Raw genomic sequence first — 21611 nt, 5'->3', positions numbered from 1 at the left:
AATTTGCCAATCTTGGTGTTCTCTGGCAAATGCCAAACGTCCTGCACGGTGTTGGGCTGTAAGCACAACCCCCACCTGTGGACGTCGGGCCCTCATACCACCCTCATGGAGTCTGTTTCTGACCATTTGAGCAGACACATGCACATTTGTGGCCTGCTGGTCATTTTGCAGGGCTCTGGCAGTGCTCCTCCTTGCACAAAGGTGGAGGTAGTGGTCCTGCTGCTGGGTTGTTGCCCTCCTACGGCCTCCTCCACGTCTCCTGATGTACTGGCCTGTATCCTGGTAGTGCCTCCATGCTCTGGACACTACGCTGACAGACACAGCAAACCTTCTTGCCACAGCTCGCATTGATGTGCCATCCTGGATGAGCTGCACTACCTGAGCCACTTGTGTGGGTTGTAGACTCCGTCTCATGCTACCACTAGAGTGAAAGCACCGCCAATATTCAAAAGTGACCAAAACATCAGCCAGGAAGCATAGGAACTGAGAAGTGGTCTGTGGTCACCACCTGCAGAACCCCTCCTTTATTGGGGGTGTCTTGCTAATTGCCTATAATTTCCACCTGTTGTCTATTCCATTTGCACAACAGCATGTGAAATTTATTGTCAATCAGTGTTGCTTCCTAAGTGGACTGTTTGATTTCACAGAAGTGTGATTGACTTGGAGTTACATTGGTGTTGTTTAAGTGTTCCCTTTATTTTTTTGAGCAGTGTATATAAACTCAGCAAAAATAGAAACGTCATCTCACTGTCAAATGTGTTTATTTTCAACAAACTTAGCATGTGTAAATATCTGTATGAACATAACAAGATTCAACAACTGAGACATAAACTGAACAAGTTCCACAGACATGTGATGAACAGAAATTTAATAATGTGTCCCTGAACAAAGGGGGCGTCAAAATCAAACCGGTCCGTATCTGGTGTGGCCACCAGCTGCATTAAGTACTGCAGTGCATCTCCTCCTCATGGACTGCACCAGATTTGCATCAGAAAACTTTAGTGTCCTAAGTTTTCATAACTGTGACCTTAATTGCCTACCGTCTGTCTGTAAGCTGTTTGTGTGTTAATGACCGTTCAACAGGTATATAATATATATATATATATATTAATTGTTGATGGTTCATTGAACAAGCATGGGAAACAGTGCTTAAACCCTTTACAATGAAGATCTGTGAAGTTATTTTGATTTTTACGAATTATCTTTTAAAGACAGGGTCCTGAAAAAGGGACATTTCTTTTGTTGCTGAGTTTATATATACTTTCAGATGGCTACTTTTCTTTCCATTTATAATCTAATGCTAAATTACAGGTTTTGCAGAATATATTGTCTGCAAAGAACGTCCCAGCGGCGTATATGCATGCTCTTTTTTCAAGTGATATTCTGATTTAGAATTGCTTATATTTTCTGGTTGGATTCATAGTCTCTCCACTAACTGTCCTAATTGCCACATTTTTAAAACCTCCTATGATCAGGGATTGAGTCTGTTGGAGAGGATCAGCTTGAGCAAATTGAGGTGTAGAACCACTGATCTACAAATAGTATTTCCTGCCAAATATTAGTCTTTGTGCAATTAAGATTCGTAAGCTACGCCTGCCCTGGTTTAGACCATCCCCCCACAAAACCCTCCTGACATTGAATGATTGATTGGAGACAGCTTGTGTCAATTAAAGAGCATTTCCTAGGATTTTCCGCCTGCAGCAAATCCAGTGGATAATGCTGGCAATACTGGTCAAACAGAAAACTACCAAAACACCTAGACTATAGGCTATAACCTATCCTGTGCTTGAGGTAGTAAATTGCCGTCAACCCAAATCTAGGATCAGATTATCTAAACCCCAATCCTTTCTTTCACAATTACATGGATGAAAAATGTCACACACACACACCTGGGTCTCATCCTGCACCACGCGGTACTGTTCCTTCCAGACAGTGATCTTGGACACCTCGTCCTTCCTTAGGGCTCTCTCCTTCTTCAGCTCAGGGCTCCAGAAAGTCTTGATGGAGTTCATGGAGGAACTCAGCTTGCTCTCCTTAACCTCCACCTCACGACGCAGCAACTCGTTCTCACGCAGAACCTGAGGGACCAGCAGACTCAGTCAGTAAAACATACACACACTGCAAATACAAAATGTTTTCACACAAAAAGCAGAACACTCAACATCAAAGTCAAACTAGATCTTCTGCTCAAAGTAGGGTACATGTCAAACGATTTATTACTAACTTTCCTTATGACATCACAGCATTGAGCTTTCCTTGTCCATTGTCATTATACAGACAGACTAACATTACCAACTGTGGCTACTGACCTCTTTGAGTTGGGCCTGCAGGTCCAGTATGGTGTTGTCCCGGGCCTGTCTCAGGGAGTGAGGGACCGTGGAGGCCATGTGGTGATCCCCAAAAGCCAGGGCGTCACCTGCCATCATTCCCCCAGGGAGCACAGCGTTGGCCTGGGCAGATGTGGCGATGTTGGGAGTGCTAGCTGCCACCCCTCCACCCCCTCCTGCGCTTGCTCTTGACCCGTAGGTCACCCTCTGTCGACCCATTGTGGTCATCTCTCGACCACTCTTGTTAACGTGGTCGGACATGGCAACCTCGTTGTCGCTCAGGTACATGGGTCCTGAGGTGGCATAGGCGGCATTGAGGGACTGGATGTTCTCCATGGAGAGGGTCTTACCCCCCGCTCCGCCTGGACCCCCTCCACTGCCCCCCGTGCTGTTGGTGCGACGGTGGCCCATCCGTGGGGAACGGGGGAGATGAGGGGAGCGACCCGAACCCTGGCTGCTCCCCCCATCTCTCCCTCCGCTGTGGTTGGCATCCGCTCTGCCCACGGAACGGGAGCTGCCGTACATGTTCACTGAAGCAGAGGAGTGAACGTATTGATGGTGGGAATGAAGAGGTGCAGTGTCTGAAATGTGAGGATGTAGCTTTGCCTAGTGTGTGTGTGAGAGATTTTGACAGCAGATCTGTGAGTTTGTGCTGACGTGTCTCTGTTCCGGCTTCAACTGGAGTAAGTGAGCGCTTGATTCATGTGAAATTGTTGAGCTCTCTTCATGCTCACTCACTCTCAGAAGGGACTGGGTGACAGCTGTTCTTTGAGCGAGAGAACAGCCACTCAGAGAGTCCACACACAGGAAACTGATCTGGAAGAAGGAACAGAGTTTAAAAAGGATAATCAGCAGCTAGATATTGCCTGACTAGGTATCTCTCCTGACATGGGCATGTTTTCAATACAGAGTCCTTTTGTCGTACAATATTCCATAGAAGGTATCCAGACCTTATAAAAGTAGCACAATATTCCCTTAATCTTGTAATAAATCAAATCTAGTAATACTGTACATAACTGGACATTTCTGCCATCCAGTGTGACAGTGTGGGGGGATAATCAACCCTCCAATTAATGGCAATGCATTTCTTAGCCGCTATAAATGCTTGGTTACATAGTTTCTTCTGATAACAGTCTCCAGTTTCAACATTTCCAAGCAAACCAAAACCGAGAGAAGGGAGAATCTGAAGACCTGCTGAGACAAAAGAAAATACTCTTTGCCAGAATTCACCTAGCCTTCATAAGAGTATAACATATGCAAATATGACCCCTTCTGTGTTTTACACCTCCAGCTGAGGAATTACATTTCAGAGTGCATGATATTCAGTTTCACTGACATATAGTACATTATATGGATAGTCTTAAACTGCAGTCATTTATATCTGAGATTATATGAACATGACTGGGCATTCAAACATATAAGTATCCATTCGGGATCATCAAGTGTCTACCAGGTCTTCCTCATATTTTTGTTTTACATGTTTTGTGTCATCGGGAAAAGCCTCGATCAAGGTTTGTCAGACTGCCTTAAAATAGTTTCAATCTTTGAAGCTCCTGGCTTGTCCAGTGTTTGCTGCGCAGAGAGAATAAAGTGTAATCTCAGCACCATCACACACTGGTCTTCTCTGGTTGCTTGACCCTGCTGAGACCCCTGTCACCATCTGATCCTTCTCAGATGAGGCATGTCAAAGATTTACCTTGATGTACATTTATACATTATATTATCCAAGAATAGAATCAATTGTTCAATAATTGAAATGACCATTCTTCCTAGGTCCCAAACTGAAGCCTACCCATCAACTCAAGATGTAACTTTGTATCCATTCATTGATTGCTATATTATACTGCAAAATTCATCTTTCCTGGCTATCTGGCTTTGATTGGACATCTGTCACCATCTGTTCCTGCTAATAAATGATGAGCATAGTGTTATGTACTGACAGTTCACCATGACAGTGAAGCCTGTAGAGCTGTTTATACCGTGTCAGTGTGAAATGAAGGGAATTAACTAAGGAACCTGGCAGATCAATAACTTTACATTGCTATACTGACTAATAAAAACTCACAACGCACTATCAAAAAACAGAATATCAGGGTACAAAACATTTCCATACACACAACAGCTGTTAGACACTGCCACCTGACTGATAGCTAGAGGCTAGAGCTGAACTGGCTGTGGTAGCGTTAGTTCATTCACTTCAGACAGAACTTCAGTTGAGAAGGGATGAAACACTAACGTTACACGTCAGTTAAACTACTAGCTCAGCACTGGGAATAAATACTTTTTTTCTGTTAAGTCAAACAGCAGTTACCTTGCCAGCTACATCAGTCAAAGAGTAGCCAGTTTCTGCTTTGCTTGCTTTGACATCTCAGAGAAAAAGCAATAGGGGCGCATGTGCGTTATGCTATGTATCACGTGATCTGGCTAATGTAGGGAGGAGCGCCCCTTTTCAGTTGTATCAAATGACAGCGTTGTGGCCCCAAAAACGCTACAGAATTTGCACAAAAAAAACAATATATGCAGAATACATTTAACCACAACAATTTCGATTGCAGACTACTCATAAACGTAAGCACAGCTAGTTGGCAGGCTAGTTACAGCTAGCAGCAAAAGCTAAGTTAATATGGCTGGGTTATCAAGCGTTACAATGTAACGTTTTACCGCAATATCATTTTTTGTTGTAAAGTAGTATCTCTTTGGCAGCACTATAATGAGCAAGAAAGCGTGCTACATTTTCTTGTTCACTAGGTGAATCGCTACATTAACTGTGTTGGATACACCGACCTAAAGGGTTGGCCATTTAAACCTTGGGAATAAAAAAATGGGTGCAAGATATGCAGCTGGTCCGAGGCGAGGGTAATAATACAATTGTCAACTTAGATGGCAAGACGTCTAAATTATTTAGAAATGGACAACATCTAAAATGTTTTCTTCGTTGGGAATACAGACAAGGGGCTCAGGAGCCACCGAAAATCTCCCTCTCATATGTATCCCTTTCTCCTCCTCCATTGCTTCAGGGTTGAACATTATTTAGGGAGTTTTCCTTCATTAAAAGTAAGTCGCTCTCCCGTAAAAAACTAACACAAATGCCGTAATCGACAAAAACTCATAATATCCCGATGAATACTAATTAATAAATACCAGGAATCGGATATGGTCAAGCAGAACCCATTTTTTGTTGATTAGCAATGAACACAATGATTATGAAAATCACCTTTAGAGTGAACTAACGTACTTTGCTGTAGCTATGTCCGATGGGGTCAAGTCAGTTTGCTGTATCCTGCGTCAAATGGAAAACGGCTCCATATACGGACATTTTCCCTTATTTCTTCTGCATACCTCCATCCGATTTTACCCTATTTTTTGCCAACACAACCAGCGGCTTTCTTCTTCAGCAGCGTCTCGTCAGCTACACTAAAAAAAACTATTTCCGGGTCACAGAATTTCGGACATTTTCTAAATAAAAGTTCCCCATGTAATCGTACAAAAGTGACAATAACCTGTATTTATTATTCATGATATATGAAATAATATTTTCAATGATTCATATTTGTTCATGTTTAAGTGACATTTAAAAAAAAACATGTTCCAAGGTCAAATAAATGCCCCCACTGCAAGTAACCGTATATTAAATACATATTGGATTATAGAGCAAAAACTATTCGAGGTGCAGCAGTAAAAGTATTGTAGGGAATACTCAGTAGGATCTGTAGAATGTACATGGTGTCATTTCATGGGGCTCTGAATAACAAGGAGTGTTGCTGGCATTCTACTCTGCCTATTACATTGGCCACAATGCGCATCCCTGTATATGGAACACATATTGGCTCATAGAGCGCGCCTTTACACATTTAAAATCAGCCCATGGCCAGCCACGTGTGCCAAATGCATCAGGTCATCAGGTTAAAGTATAATAATCACTGCAAAACCTAAAATATCCATATGATTACAGGGTAAAGTGAATGGTGGCCTCATCTCAAACATACCCTTGTAAAACTGACCATCCTACCAATCCTCGACTTCGGCGATGTCATTTACAAAATAGCCTCCAATACCCTACTCAACAAATTGGATGCAGTCTATCACAGTGCAATCCGTTTTGTCACCAAAGCCCCATATTCTACTCACCATTGCGACCTGTACGCTCTCGTTGGCTGGCCCTCGCTTCATACTCGTCGCCAAACCCACTGGCTCCATGTCATCTACAAGACCCTGCTAGGTAAAGTCCCCCCTTATCTCAGCTCGTTGGTCACCATAGCATCTCCCACCTGTAGCACACGCTCCAGCAGGTATATCTCTCTAGTCACCCCCAAAACCAATTATTTCTTTGGCCGCCTCTCCTTCCAGTTCTCTGCTGCCAATGACTGGAAGGAACTACAAAAATCTCTGAAACTGGAAACACTTATCTCCTTCACTAGCTTTAAGCACCAACTGTCAGAGCAGCTCACAGATTACTGCACCTGTACATAGCCCACCTATAATTTGGCCCAAACAACTACCTCTTTCCCTACTGTATTTAATTGATTTATTTTGCTCCTTTGCACCCCATTATTTTTATTTCTACTTAAAAAAAAACATGTTCCAAGGTCAAATAAATGCCCCCACTGCAAGTAACCGTATATTAAATACATATTGGATTATAGAGCAAAAACTATTCGAGGTGCAGCAGTAAAAGTATTGTAGGGAATACTCAGTAGGATCTGTAGAATGTACATGGTGTCATTTCATGGGGCTCTGAATAACAAGGAGTGTTGCTGGCATTCTACTCTGCCTATTACATTGGCCACAATGCGCATCCCTGTATATGGAACACATATTGGCTCATAGAGCGCGCCTTTACACATTTAAAATCAGCCCATGGCCAGCCACGTGTGCCAAATGCATCAGGTCATCAGGTTAAAGTATAATAATCACTGCAAAACCTAAAATATCCATATGATTACAGGGTAAAGTGAATGGTGGCCTCATCTCAAACATACCCTTGTAAAACTGACCATCCTACCAATCCTCGACTTCGGCGATGTCATTTACAAAATAGCCTCCAATACCCTACTCAACAAATTGGATGCAGTCTATCACAGTGCAATCCGTTTTGTCACCAAAGCCCCATATTCTACTCACCATTGCGACCTGTACGCTCTCGTTGGCTGGCCCTCGCTTCATACTCGTCGCCAAACCCACTGGCTCCATGTCATCTACAAGACCCTGCTAGGTAAAGTCCCCCCTTATCTCAGCTCGTTGGTCACCATAGCATCTCCCACCTGTAGCACACGCTCCAGCAGGTATATCTCTCTAGTCACCCCCAAAACCAATTATTTCTTTGGCCGCCTCTCCTTCCAGTTCTCTGCTGCCAATGACTGGAAGGAACTACAAAAATCTCTGAAACTGGAAACACTTATCTCCTTCACTAGCTTTAAGCACCAACTGTCAGAGCAGCTCACAGATTACTGCACCTGTACATAGCCCACCTATAATTTGGCCCAAACAACTACCTCTTTCCCTACTGTATTTAATTGATTTATTTTGCTCCTTTGCACCCCATTATTTTTATTTCTACTTTGCACATTCTTCCACTGCAAATCTACCATTCCAGTGTTTTACTTGCTATATTGTATTTACTTTGCCACCATGGCCTTTTTTTGCCTTTACCTCCCTTATCTCACCTCATTTGCTCACATTGTATATAGACTTGTTTATACTGTATTATTGACTGTATGTTTGTTTTACTCCATGTGTAACTCTGTGTCGTTGTATGTGTCGAACTGCTTTGCTTTATCTTGGCCAGATCGCAATTGTAAATGAGAACTTGTTCTCAACTTGCCTACCTGGTTAAATAAAGGTGAAATAAAATAAATAAATAAAAAATCTGCAGTACCAGGATTCCCCTCGAAGGTCAGCGTGACCTGGAGGTGGACATTCTCTGCTTCCCCAAGTCCTACAGAATTGTTGAATGTAGCTATGAAAATGTTTAATAGCAACAATATGGAGATGTATTTGCGGCGCTGCTGGAAAATAGACACAGAACAAGCCACGGCAAGAGATCTTGACTTCTGTGTCATACGAGCATGCAAAAGTAATTTAATGCGACAGGCTTGTGAACTCTGTAAAAAAACTTACATGGTAAAGACGATAGGTATAGAGTTAGCATGTTCACTGAATGTTGAAAACATTACATAGACTGACCAGGTGAATCCTTTCCATGACAGACTGACCAGGTGAACCCATGTAAAAGCTATGATCCCTTATTGATGTCACTTGTTAAATCCACTTCAATCCATGTAGATGAAGGGCAGGAGACAGGTTAAAGAAGGATTTTTAAGTCTTGAAACAATTGAGACATTAATTGTATATCTGTGCCATTCAGAGGGTGAATGGGCAAGACAAAATATGTAGTGCCTTTGAATGAGGTATGGTAGTAGGTGCCAGGCGCACATGTTTGTGTCAACAACTGCAACACTGCTGGGTTTTTCACGTTCAACAGTTTCCTGTGTGTCCACCACCCAAAGGACATCCCGCCAGCTTGACCCAACTGTGGGAAGCATTGGAGTCAACATGGGCCAGCATCCCTGTGGAACGCTTTCGACACCTTGTAGAGTCCATGTCCCGACGAATTGAGGCGGTTCTGAAGGCAAAAGGGGGGTGGGGGAGTTGAACAGACATTCTAAAAGTGAACCATGCAGTTGAACACACTTTCTTTTTAATTCTCCCTGTAATACCAATTTGGTCTGACTTTTTGGCAGGAAATGTATAGACGTTTTCAGCATTATACAAGTCAAATCCAAGATAGAATAAGAAAAGTACAGCAATTAGTGAGGTAACGTTCAAAAACACAAGTGTGTTATTTCTTGTTGATACAGAACATAGAATTGACAAGTGTATTGTGAAATTGCACTCTGCATAAAGCTGGCCAGAGAGACATATGTGAGAAAATCTCATTTTGCAATCCCAAAAGGTAATGCATACTGCCGCAACCCGAGGAAAGCTGGGAGAAAAGGAAAAAAGCACCAAGGCATCTCCGTAGGTCTTCTCCTATTCCTCCAGCTATACAGTCTAAATCATTCGGAGTTAATAAATAGACAGGGATGAACAATGATCCTGTACTTATTGTGTTGTGAGCCACATTCGGTCAATAGATTGAAATCTCAGCAGGATTTCCTGAATGATATTAAAATAACAATATGTAGATTTGAAAACAGAGCTGCAAACTGTTGGTTCAACTCCTCCTTGCCATCTTTGTTACATCCCAGGATAGTGAAAACTACCTTCAAGCATCTTGACCCACAATCCATGACTGAATGTTCAGATATTAAAGATAACTTTGCTGCTCTCTTGCCTGCAGTTCAGAGGCCTGGACGCATCTTGAAGCACTGTGAGTTTGAGCAAGTTTTGATAGAGATGAACATGACCATTCCATCATTGGCATAATGTTTTTATATATCAATTACTCCCCTGGTTACAAGATTTGGGAATTAAAACAGTGATCAGTGCTATGCATACTCATAGCAGTGAAACTTGCAAAAACAGCATCTCACACAATGAGTATTACTTCGGCTCAATTTTTCAGGTTTGACTAAATACAGACACATCATCACTTGATATTCTAGTTAGGCAATTAATCACTAAATGGGGTGCACCCACAAAATGCGATGTGATGGTGTGTTGATTAGACAGATTGTTTGTTCCACCACACCAGATATTCGTGTTAGTTTTTGTTTCCCGTGTAGCACCATCCAGTACAATGGAAATCCCAGTCGTTGGCAGCAAGAAACAGATGTACAGATTAAGCTCTGTAATATCTCACTCGGGCACAAAATCTACAAGGGCGTATTTCTGGTCAGAACTGGATTTTGACACTTAAGATACGGGCAGATGACTTACACATTTCTGTTGGCACAGATAGGGAAGGAGTAGCCATGAGTACAGAAGGGGTTATATATTTCTATGAAGTTGTTAATGAGCCTCGGATGCAAACAAATTGCAATGATGTACAGTACAACCACTTGATTAAGAATCAGAGATTTATGTCATTCCACAATAGTGATTGGAAAATAAGGTGACCCATTTACATTTTTCTCGATACTACATCAGCATCTTCTGAATGCCATAAGAGATTACTTATTGCTGACCAAAGGAAACCTTCTCCTCACTTCAAAAAGGCAATTTCCCAGTTTGAAGCATTGAATTCAGCGACATTTTCACAATCCATGGTTCAACTTCATTACAATCCAAGAACAACTTCATTACAGTGGTGTAAAGGACATAGTTGAACATTTTGTTCAGGAAATTCTACCTGCAAATTTCTTGGAAAATGGTCTGCTCTACACTCACAGTCTAAACATTTCCAGTAAGTGTGATGCCCAGGCAGTGTATGGCCAGACTACCAAACAACTGATCGTAGAACCCAGGGACATTTCTGCAGAACGAGTAGGCCAATACCTCTTTGGTTTGAATCAACAGAGCAGAGCATGTAATAATATCTAAGAATTCAAAAGGCACTCAACATTCAAGCTTTTATGTAACCCATGCTCTAAAGACTGTGCTTGTAAAAATAGACAGGGATAGGATCAAATTACCTAGAAGCTTTACTCTCCTTTGCATATTTAGCAAACATACATATACTATTTCTAGTCGTCACATTTTCAGACAAATACCAATTTGTGAAACTGTATACATGTCATGACCAGTTTTGGCACGTAAACTGCACTGAGACATCAAAGTTGTCAGTTAGCTATAGATTAGAATTACTCAACAAATTGCAGCACAAAGACACATTTTGTCTCGTTGCATATGACCGGATAAGTAGAGGTTCTCCACTTTGGTCTAAAAGAAGTCATTCACTTACTGTATGCACTGTCAAATGCAAGGAATGTGATTCCTCTAAATTGGTGGCGTTTTGAGAATGTAATAATACCTGGATAATGTGTTTGTGCTCAAATTAGTATAACATTGAGTGTTAAAATAATGGACTCCTTAAAACAGTATGAGAAGGAACTGGAGGGCATTCTGTACTCACTAGAGAAATATCTGGCGCTACAGTATTTGGCTTGACATGGAAAGGTTGTGGACATTGTTCTGAAATACGAATTTTCTCATCATTGTGGGAATTTCAAAGCTCAGGTAGATGGAAGTGCTTGTGGTTCCTATATGTTTGTTCACTAAAGCGGTCCATTCACAACAACATGAGATGTATTTTGTATGAATTATCAGAAGGAAGATTGTTGCATTAATGTTATGCAAGAATGTGTACATCAGATTCATTGAGTATAATGGTGAACGCCATGAAAGAATACTTCCATGTACACTCAAAAGGAGATCAATCTGAAATTATTTAAGTGGTATAACATGCAAATGTACTATGGTTCTCGGATTGTTTGGTGCATTTCAGGAGCTGATATGCTGAACACTGATGTTGCATAAAGACATCCAGGACATACTGTACATAGCAGGCGGTGTCTGAGGAAGGTGCGAAAATTGTCCAAAGACTCCTGCCACCCCAGCCATAGACTGTTCTCTCTTCTATCGTCTGGCAGGCGGTACCGGATCATTTGGTCTCGGACCAACAAGCTCTGAGACAGCTTCTATCGCCAAGCACTGAGACTTTTGAACAGCTAAGCAATGGCTGCCCATGCTCATCCACGGTCTATCTGCACTAACTTTATGCCACTCACGAGTCTTTACCCACACCCTCACACACGCCAACACGGACTCTACTGCACACACACTCAAACACTCACTGACACCAACACACACACACACACACACACACACACACTACTTATTCTGCTGCTATATTGATTATTTATCCTGCTATCAGTCAATTTCTCCTTGCCCCTGTCTACATAGTGTATCTACCTTAACCACTCCAGTATCCCTGCATATTGTACATTTGGCACTGGCACGGACCCTGTATATAGCTTCATGTCTCGTGTTTTTCTTATGTGTTTAAAAAAAATCAACTTCATACTATTTGATATTGAACACTGAATTGTTGGGAAAGAGCTAGCAAGTAAGCATTTCACTACTTGTGCATGTGACAAAACTCTAAACTAATTTTCTAACTTCTGAGTAACTGTTGATGATCAATTTGATTAATTAACTTTAATGTGATATTTGTTATGAATAAAGTATGCTTTTTTGGACAAAGTGAACTTGCATCTCTCTTGCCCTTTTGAATAAACATATTGTATGTTGTATCCACCAGAAAGAAGATAAGATATTTGTCTTCTACATTATAGGGTATTTTGGTAGAACAATATATGCATCATATGACACAGTGCTATATTTGAACCATATAGTGTTCAGGCACCACATTTGAAGCTGTTTGACCACAGTAAAAGTCCAGCAACACTCCCTATAACTTAGCTTTTTGTTCGAACTCACCCTACTGAGTATTTTCCACCCCACTTTATCTGAGACAGTTATTAGACAGCCCAAAACAGTGTATTGCAGTGGGGGCTAAAGAGGGGGAGGAGTAAAAAGACAGCAACAATCTGTACGACACAGTTTCCCTCCAAAACTAAACATATTTGGTTAAAAGAGACCCTACTGAGTCTTTTCCACCTCACTTTAGCTGAGACAGGTTGTAAACTTGTTCCTTTACAGTCCAATATGTATTCCATATACAGTGAACTGTATTGGCGGCTATGTTCTGTTGCATGGGTAGACCTCAATAGTCATAAACTCTGAACGACCAAATAATTAGTATCTATTAGCAAAAGATAGTAAAGACAACTGCTGGGCACACCACATAGCGTTTCACAGAACAAGAATAAGACACATGAGACTTTAAGCCACTAGAGGGTGCTACTAGGATAAGACGTTAAAACTTCTTCAGGATTGGTGGGTCCCCTGCACTGGACGGTTGAGCTAATGTAGGCTAATGCAATTAGCATGAGGTTGTAAGTAACAAGAACATTTCCCAGGACATAGACATATCTGACATTTGCAGAAGGCTTAAATTCTTGTTAATCTAACTGCACTGTCCAATTTACAGTAGCTATTACAGTGAAAGAATACCATGCTATTGTTTGAGGAGAGTTGTAACGGTCGTCGATGGTGGAAGAAGGTGAGGACCAAGGTGCAGCGTGGTATGTGTCCATATTTATTAGAATGAACATGGAAATAACCAAAATAACAAAGAGAAACGACCGAAAACAGTTCTGGCTGGTGCAGACACACAACAGAAAATAATCACCACAAGAAAATAATCACCCCCGAAACACAATAGAAAACAGGCTCCCTAAATATGGTTCTCAATCAGGGACAACGATTGACAGCTGCCTCTGATTGAGAACCATACGAGGCCAAACACAGAAATAGCAAATCATAGAAAAACTAACATAGACAACCCACCCAACTCACGCCCTGACCATACTAAAACAAAGACAAAACAAAATAACTAAGGTCAGAACGTAACAGTACCTGACCAATACATTAAGATTTGTTTAAATGTGAAATTTTGATTTAAACATTTGATTTGAAATCTTCTCCACGTTATAATATTCTTTATCTTATTGTAAGTAGTAATTCTCATTAGTTTCATAATTTCTTACATTATGCGCTATGACTATGCAAAGATGCAAAAAAATATTGATTGCAAATAAAATCCAATGTTATTTGTCACATGCGCCGAATACAACAGGTACCTTTCTGTGAAATGCTTACTTACAACCCCTTAACCAACAACACAGTTCAAGAAATAGAGTTAAGAAAATATTTAAATCAAATCTAATTTTATTAGTCACATGCAGTTAAAAAAAATACAGACAAGAAAAAGAGATACAAGTAACAAGTAATTAAAGAGCAGCAGTAAAACAACAATAACGAGGGTACCGGTGCATGGGGTACCGGTACCGAGCCAATGTGTGGGGGTACAGGTTAGTCGAGGTAATTTGTACATGTAGGTAGGGGTAAAGTGACTATGCATAGCTGTGGCACCAGTCGAGGCAAAACGCAGGGGGGAAGGCTTCTGCAAGACGCAGAGGGGTTTGCTGTCATTGACGGCCGCAGGGTGGAGCTACGTGACTGACTGATTTATGCTTTATGAGTTGGCCTGCTTATACAGTAGTAGGGTAATGAAGCCATATACTGTTTCAACTGGTGAGTTTATTCATGCAATCGTTTATCTGAACGTCGCATATAGGTGATATTGCATAGGGCCATACTGTTCGTAGTGGCGAGTTTTTAATGTGAACATTAACCAACGTAAGCACACGGATTTTTGTTTCTCATTTGATGGCTTACTAAGTTAGTTTTTATTCATTGATTTAAAATCCTTATTATTTAAGTAAATCTCAATTTTTAAAAAAGTGGCTTGATTAGCTTTCAGAGATTTATTTTAAGTTTTAGAGTTCAATTTAAGTAATAAACTATTAATATAACGTGTTATTACATGGTCTATCCATTTATTTTCCTTTTTATGGTGGTTACTGTTTGTCATTTTTGAAGGGCTTATGTTACCTTTATATTATTCAGGGTCCCTGTTTATTCTAGACAACTCTTTATCTCGTATACTCTAATACAACATGTCTCTTTCCTTTTATCCGTGAACACCAGGGGTTTAACAAGTTCAAACGCAAGGAATTTGTAGAATTCATTAAAGTCAAATTGTCTTTTCAATAGACACATTCCTCAGATGCTGAAGTTGGACTTCACAATGGGGTGACCAGATCATTTTTAGCCATGGCTCATCTCATCCTGCTGGTGTGGCAATACTTTTCGGACGGTTTTCAGGTACGGTTTTAGAAAGCAGGTGTGATGAGGGTCACTGGATATCTATTGTTTTCGAATATAAAGGTGTTACATATTGGTAAATGTTCATAACATACGGTCAAAAAAATCAATCCAACATTTTAGTAAAGTCTTAATTGAGTTGAAAAACAAATATTCTACAGATAACATTGTTGGAGGTAATTATGATGTTGCTCCTGATGACTGGATGGGTAGGTATCCTACCAGGCATTCAGCCCATTGTTTTAATAACTTAATTCTACATTTCTGCTCTAACTTTTAACTTTGACATTTAGCATTCACAGAATCCAACTTTTTAAAGCAAATTTCTTGGTTCAACTCTACAAATAGGGACAGACAATTCAAATCTAGAATTGATTATTGGTTGGTATCTTCCAATCTTATGAATCTTGTCCTCAGCTCCTCTGACATACCATGGTTCCATTGTTCTTTCCTTTTTGTTTTGGTAATGATGAGATTTTCTAAAGCATACTGGAAATGTAACGCTTCTTTTAAATAATGCGTCATTGTCACGGTCGTCCTCCTCTTCGTCTGAAGAGGAGAGGCGAGATGGATCAGAGGACCAATATGCGGCGTGGTAAGTGTCCATGGTAAAATCTTTAATAAAGAAAGACTGAACACTATACAAGAGAGTAACAAAAACAATAACCCAAATTCGACCGTGACGCTACCAAAATGAGACCTGTGCTGAAACAAGCCACTAACATAGACAATCACCCACAAACAAACAGTGCAACCCAGGCTACCTAAGTATGATTCTCAATCAGAGACAACTAATGACACCTGCCTCTGATTGAGAACCATACTAGGCCGAAAACATAGAAATGCCCCAAAACATAGAAAAACAAACATAGACTGCCCACCCAACTCACGCCCTGACCATACTAAATAAATACAAAACAACGGAAATAGAGGTCAGAACGTGACAGTCATTTTGTTTACAGTCTAAAACTCTAATCAGAGAGACCTTTCTCGATTCTGCTCTTCTACTAACAAATGGGAAATTATTAAATTCAGAATTCGATGTCTTGCCATCACTACTGGTAAAATGCTAGCTCAGAAAATATTCTCCAAGCAGATGGATATTATTGTTGATAGTAACAGGCTGAGCAATAAACTTGAGGTGGCAGGTAACAAGGTTAACCCACTGTTCCTAGACTGTCATTGAAAATAAGAATTTGTTCTTAACTGACTTGTCTAGTTAAATAAAGGTAAAATTTAAATGAAGATGAAAAAGCAGAGCTTGCTAAATGATCTGTGATCTGGACTACATATACAACGATAAGGCACAGGGTGCCTTCGTTTGCCCAAATGCCAAATGGATTGAAAAAGGCGGGGGGAAAAAAACATTTCTTTAATTTGGAGAAGAGTAGGCAGACTACGAATAGGTCATTTACATAAATTAATGTAATACTATCTGATCTTGAAGTGATTTAACTGAGGAAATATACGAGTCTGCTGTTAATGATAATGCAGAGGATTATCACAAGGTTGCTGTTAACGTACAGTGGGGAGAACAAGTATTTGATAACCTGCAAAATCGGCAGTGTTTCCTACTTACAAACATGTAGAGGTCTGTAATTTTTAATCAAAGATAGACTTCAACTGTGAGAGATAGAATCTAAAACAAAAATCCTGAAAATCACATTGTATTATTTTTAAGTAATTCATTTGCATTGTATTGCATGACATAATTATTTGATCACCTACCAACCAGTAAGAATTCTGCTCTCACAGACCTAGGTTTTCTTTAAGAAGCCCTCCTGTTCTCCACTCATTAGCTGTATTAACTGCACCTGTTTGAACTCGTTACCTGTATAAAAGACACCTGTTCACACACTCAATCAAACAGACTCCAACATCTCCACAATGGCCAAGACCAGAGAGCTGTGTAAGGACATCAGGGGTAAAATTGTAGACCTGCACAAGGCTGGGATGGGCTACAGAACAATAGGCAAGCAGCTTGGTGAGAAGGCAACAACTGTTGGCGCAATTATTAGAAAATGGAAGAAGTTCAAGATGACGGTCAATCACCCTCGGTCTGGGGCTCCATGCAAGATCTCACCTCGTGGGGCATCAATGATCATGAGGAAGGTGAGGGATCAGCCCAGAACTACACGGCAGGACCTGGTCAATGACCTGAAAAGAGCTGGGATCACAGTCTCAAAGAAAACCATTAGTAACACACTACGCCGTCATGGATTAAAATCCTGCAGCGCACGCAAGGTCCACCTGCTCAAACCAGCGCATGTCCAGGCCCATCTGAAGTTTGCCAATGACCATCTGGATGATCCAGAGGAGGAATGGGAGAAGGTCATGTGGTCTGATGAGACAAAAATAGAGCTCTTTGGTCTAAACTCCACTCGCTGTGTTTGGGGGAAGAAGAAGGATGAGTTACAACCCCAAGAACACCATCCCAACCGTGAAGCATGGAGGTGGAAACATCATTCTTTGGGGATGATTTTCTGCAAAGGGGACAGGACGACTGCACCGTTTTGAGGGGAGGATGGATGGGGCCATGTATCGTGAGATTTTGGCCAACAATCTCCTTCCCTCAGTAAGAGCATTGAAGATGGGTCGTGACTGGCTCTTCCAGCATGACAACGACCCGAAACACACAGCCAGGGCAACTAAGGAGTGGCTCCGTAAGAAGCATCTCAAGGTCCTGGAGTGGCCTAGCCAGTCTCCAGACCTGAACCCAATAGAAAATCTTTGGAGGGAGCTGAAAGTCCGTATTGCCCAGCGACAGCCCCAAAACCTGAAGAATCTGGAGAAGGTCTGTATGGAGGAGTGGGCCAAAATCCCTGCTGCAGTGTGTGCAAACCTGGTCAAGAACTACAGGAAACGTATGATCCCTGTAATTGCAAACAAAGGTTTCCGTATCAAATATTAAGTTCTGCTTTTCTGATGTATCAAATACTTATGTCATGCAATAAAATGCAAATTAGTTACTTAAAAATCATACAAAGTGATTATCTGGATTTTTGTTTTAAAAAATTACAGACCTCTACATGCTTTGTAAGTAGGAAAACCTGCAAAATCGGCAGTGTATCATATACTTGTTCTCCCCACTGTATATCCCACGGTAGTTATTGGGGTCAAATTTGTCTCCACTTTTGTAGATTGGAGTCGTGTTGCAGTTGTGTGGCCTTGATTTACTAGGCCGACATGTTGCAGTTGTGAGGCCTTGATTTACTAGGCCGACTGCTCCCATATATGTATTTTGTAAATATACAGTGCCTTCAGAAAGTATTCACACCCCTCAATTTTTTTCCACGCTGTTGTGTTACAGCCTGAATTTAAAATGTATTAAATTTAGATTTTTGGTCACTCGCCTACAAACAATACCCCATAATGTCAAAGTGGAATTATGTTTTCCCCCCAAAAAATTCAGATCAATTAAAAGCGAAAAGCTTGAATCTCTTTAGTCAATAAGTATTCAACCACTTTGTTATGGCAAGTCTAAAAAAGTTCAGGAATGAAAATGTGCTTTACAAGTCACACAAGTTGCATGGACTCCCTCTGTGTGCAATAATAGTGTTTAACATAACATTTTTATGACTACCTCATCTCTGTACACCACACATACAATTACAGTGCATTTGGAAAGTATTCAGATCCCTTGACTTTTTCCACATTTTGTTACGTTTACAGCCTTATTCTAAAATGGATTCAATTAATTTGTTCCCTCAATCTACACACATTACCCCATAATGACAAAGCAAAAACAGGTTTTTAGGCATTTTTGCAAATGTATTAAAAATAAACAACACCTTATTTACTTAAATATTCAGACCCTTTGCTATGAGACTCAACATTTAGATCAGGTGCATCCTGTTTCCATTGACAATACTTGAGATGTTTATACAACTTCATTGGAGTCCACCTGTGGTAAATTCAATTGATTGGACATGATTTGGAAAGGCATACTGTTCAGGGAGATGACCAAGAACCCGATGGTCGCTCTGATAGGGCTCCAGAGATCCTATGTGGATATGGGAGAACCATCTCTGCAGCACTACACCGATCAGGCCTTTATGTTAGTGGCCAGACAGAAGCCACTTCTTAGTAAAAGGCACATGACAGCCCCGTAGGAGTTTGCCAAAGAGCACCTAAAGACTCTCAGACCAGGAGAAACAGGATTCTCTGGTCTGATGAAACCAAGATTGAACTCTTTGGCCTGAATGTCAAGCTTCACGTCTCGAAACCTTGCGCCATCCCTACAGTGAAGCATGGTGGTGGAAGCATCATGCTGTGGGGATGTTTTTCAGCGTCAGGGACTGGGAAACTAGTCAGGATCGAGAGAAAGATGAACGGAGGATAGTACAGGGAGATCCTTGATGAAAACCTGCTCCAGAGTGCTCAGGATCTCAGACTGGGGCGAAGGTTCACCTTCCAACAGGACAACAACCCTAAGCACACAGCCAAGACAACACAGGAGTGGCTTCGTGACAAGTCTCTGAATGTCCTTGAGTGGGCCAGCCAGAGCCTGGACTTCAACCTGATCGAACATCTTGGGAGAGACCTGAAAATAGCTGTGCAGCGATGCTCCCCATCCAACCTGACAGAGCTTGAGAGGATCTGCAGAGAAGAATGGGAGAAACTCCCCAAATACAAGTGTGCCAGGTTTGTAGCGTCATACCCAAGAAGACTCGAGGCTGTAAATTAGCAAACATTTAGAAAAACCTGTTTTTGCTTTGTCATTATGGGGTTGATGAGTGGGAAAAAAAACAATTTAATCAATTTCATTTTTATTTCACCTTTATTTAACCAGGTAGACTAGTTGAGAACAAGTTCTCATTTGCAACTGCGACCTGGCCAAGATAAAGCGTAGCAATTCGACACATACAACAACACAGAGTTACACATGGAATAAACAAAACATACAGTCAATAATACAGTAGAACAAAAGAAAACAAAAAGTCTATATACAGTGAGTGCAAATGAGGTAAGTTAAGGAAATAAATAGGCCATGGTGGCGAAGTAACTACAATATAGCAATTAAACACTGGAATGGTAGATCGGCAGAAGATGAATATGCAGGTAGAGATACTGGGGTGCAAAGGAGCAAAATAAATAAATAAATACCAGTATAGGGATGAGGTAGGTAGATAGATGGGCTGTTTACAGATAGGCTAAGTACAGGTGCAGTGATCTGTAAACTGCTCTGACAGCTGGTGCTTAAAGCTAGTGAGGGAGATGTGAGTCTCCAGCTTCAGAGATTTTTGCAATTCGTTCCAGTCATGGGCGAGCAGAGAACTGGAAGGAAAGATGACCAAAGGAGGAATTGGCTTTGAGGGTGACCAGTGAGATATACCTGCTGGAGTGTGTGCTACGAGTGGGTGCTGCTATGGTGACCAGTGAGCTGAGATAAGGTGGGGCTTTTACCTAGCAATTTTAGAAAAGGCTGTAACCTAACGAAATGTGGAAAAAGTCAAAGGGTCTGAATACTTCCCGAATGCACTGTATCTGTAAGGTCCCTCAGTCGAGCATTGAATTTTACAGATTCAACCACAAACACATATTGGTAAAAAAAAAAAAAACAGACATTGAATATTCCTTTGAGCACGGTAAAGTTATTAATTATACTTTGGATGGAGTATGAATACACCTAGTCACTACAAAAGATATAGGCGTCCTTCCTAACCCTGTTTCCGGAGAGGAAGGAAACCGCTCAGGGATTTCACCAAGAGGCCAATGGTGACTTTAAAACAGTTGCAGAGTTGAATGGCTGTGATATGAGAACATTGAGGATGGATCAACAACATTGTAGTTACTCCACAATACTGACCTAATTGACAAAGGGAAAAGAACAAAACTATTTTTTTTAAATCCATAACATGCATCTTGTGGGGCTTGGGCAGCTGTATTATTGGGGTGGGGGCAGAAGGGGCATGTCTGATCTGGGAGGGCCTATATAGGGTGTGGCCAAGGTTTGTTTGGGGGCGTCTCGGCTGGGCATGTGGGTTCGCTTGGTGCAAGTTCTTCGGGAGGGTGTCTCAGGTCTGGGTGGGGTGTCTTGCTCCAGTGTGAGGTGCTGGGGCTGCGGTTGAGGATGAAATCCTTCAGGGTCCTGGCAAAAGTTGGGATTGCTGCCTTGTAGAAGTGGACCTGGTCGTAAAGGCTGTTCAAGTCCAGGGTGTAGTGGTGGGCCAGGTAGACATTAGGTTTTGAGGCACAGTCCTGGGAAATGCTTGCATTCACCAGTATGGTGGCAGGGTGAACATATTTTTGTGGTAGCAGGATGGAGATGACCACTTGTGTTTTTTATTTTTTAAATGTAACCTTAATTTAACTGTGTTAGGGGAAGAGGAAGAAGCTTTTTCAATCTCACTTACACATACAATCTGTATTCTTTGTCAAATCAACAGAGGGCAGTGTTTACCTCTGGCCTGGCTTTCTAACCTGTATTATGATAACCGTGAGGCCTCAAGCCCCCTATCCCTTGAACTGAAGTCGATTTAACGATCCCTGTTCAATTGCAACAAACATGCATGGTATGTTTTGTCATTACTCTTCTTCTACATGATCTCG

General features: G+C 41.3%; 2 protein-coding genes across 6 annotated transcripts in view; one reads left to right on the top strand and one right to left on the bottom strand.

Annotated features, from left to right (window-relative positions):
- The window catches only part of LOC110496871 (ELKS/Rab6-interacting/CAST family member 1), a 32898-nt gene extending 27145 nt beyond the window's left edge, over nt 1–5753 (bottom strand). For 3 of the 5 annotated variants that reach the window (XR_002469615.2, XM_021572888.2, XM_021572904.2), the window contains exons 1-3: nt 5563–5752; nt 2310–3143; nt 1890–2078 (exon numbers count right to left, since the gene is read on the bottom strand). Coding sequence is in view for 3 of the 5 variants with exons in the window: in XM_021572888.2 (XP_021428563.1) it covers nt 1890–2078; nt 2310–2852 (732 nt within the window). In the remaining 2 variants the exon portion in view is untranslated. Of the gene's footprint in view, nt 1–1889; nt 2079–2309; nt 3144–5541 lie in introns of all 5 variants that reach the window. The other 2 variants (XR_002469614.2, XM_021572895.2) reach the window with 2 other exon arrangements.
- Nucleotides 5754–21039: 15286 nt separating this feature from the next.
- LOC110496855 (serine/threonine-protein kinase WNK1) overlaps nt 21040–21611 on the top strand; it is a 67484-nt gene continuing 66912 nt past the window's right edge. The window contains exons 1-2 of the mRNA XM_036956134.1: nt 21040–21233; nt 21449–21574. The gene's annotated coding sequence lies outside the window, so the exon portion shown is untranslated. The remainder of the gene's footprint in view (nt 21234–21448; nt 21575–21611) is intronic.

Source organism: Oncorhynchus mykiss, chromosome 2 (genome assembly GCF_013265735.2).
Source record: "Oncorhynchus mykiss isolate Arlee chromosome 2, USDA_OmykA_1.1, whole genome shotgun sequence".
Lineage (NCBI taxonomy): Eukaryota > Metazoa > Chordata > Actinopteri > Salmoniformes > Salmonidae > Oncorhynchus > Oncorhynchus mykiss.
The sequence above is the reverse complement of the archived record's forward strand: the minus strand, read 5'-3'. Positions and strand labels throughout refer to the sequence as shown.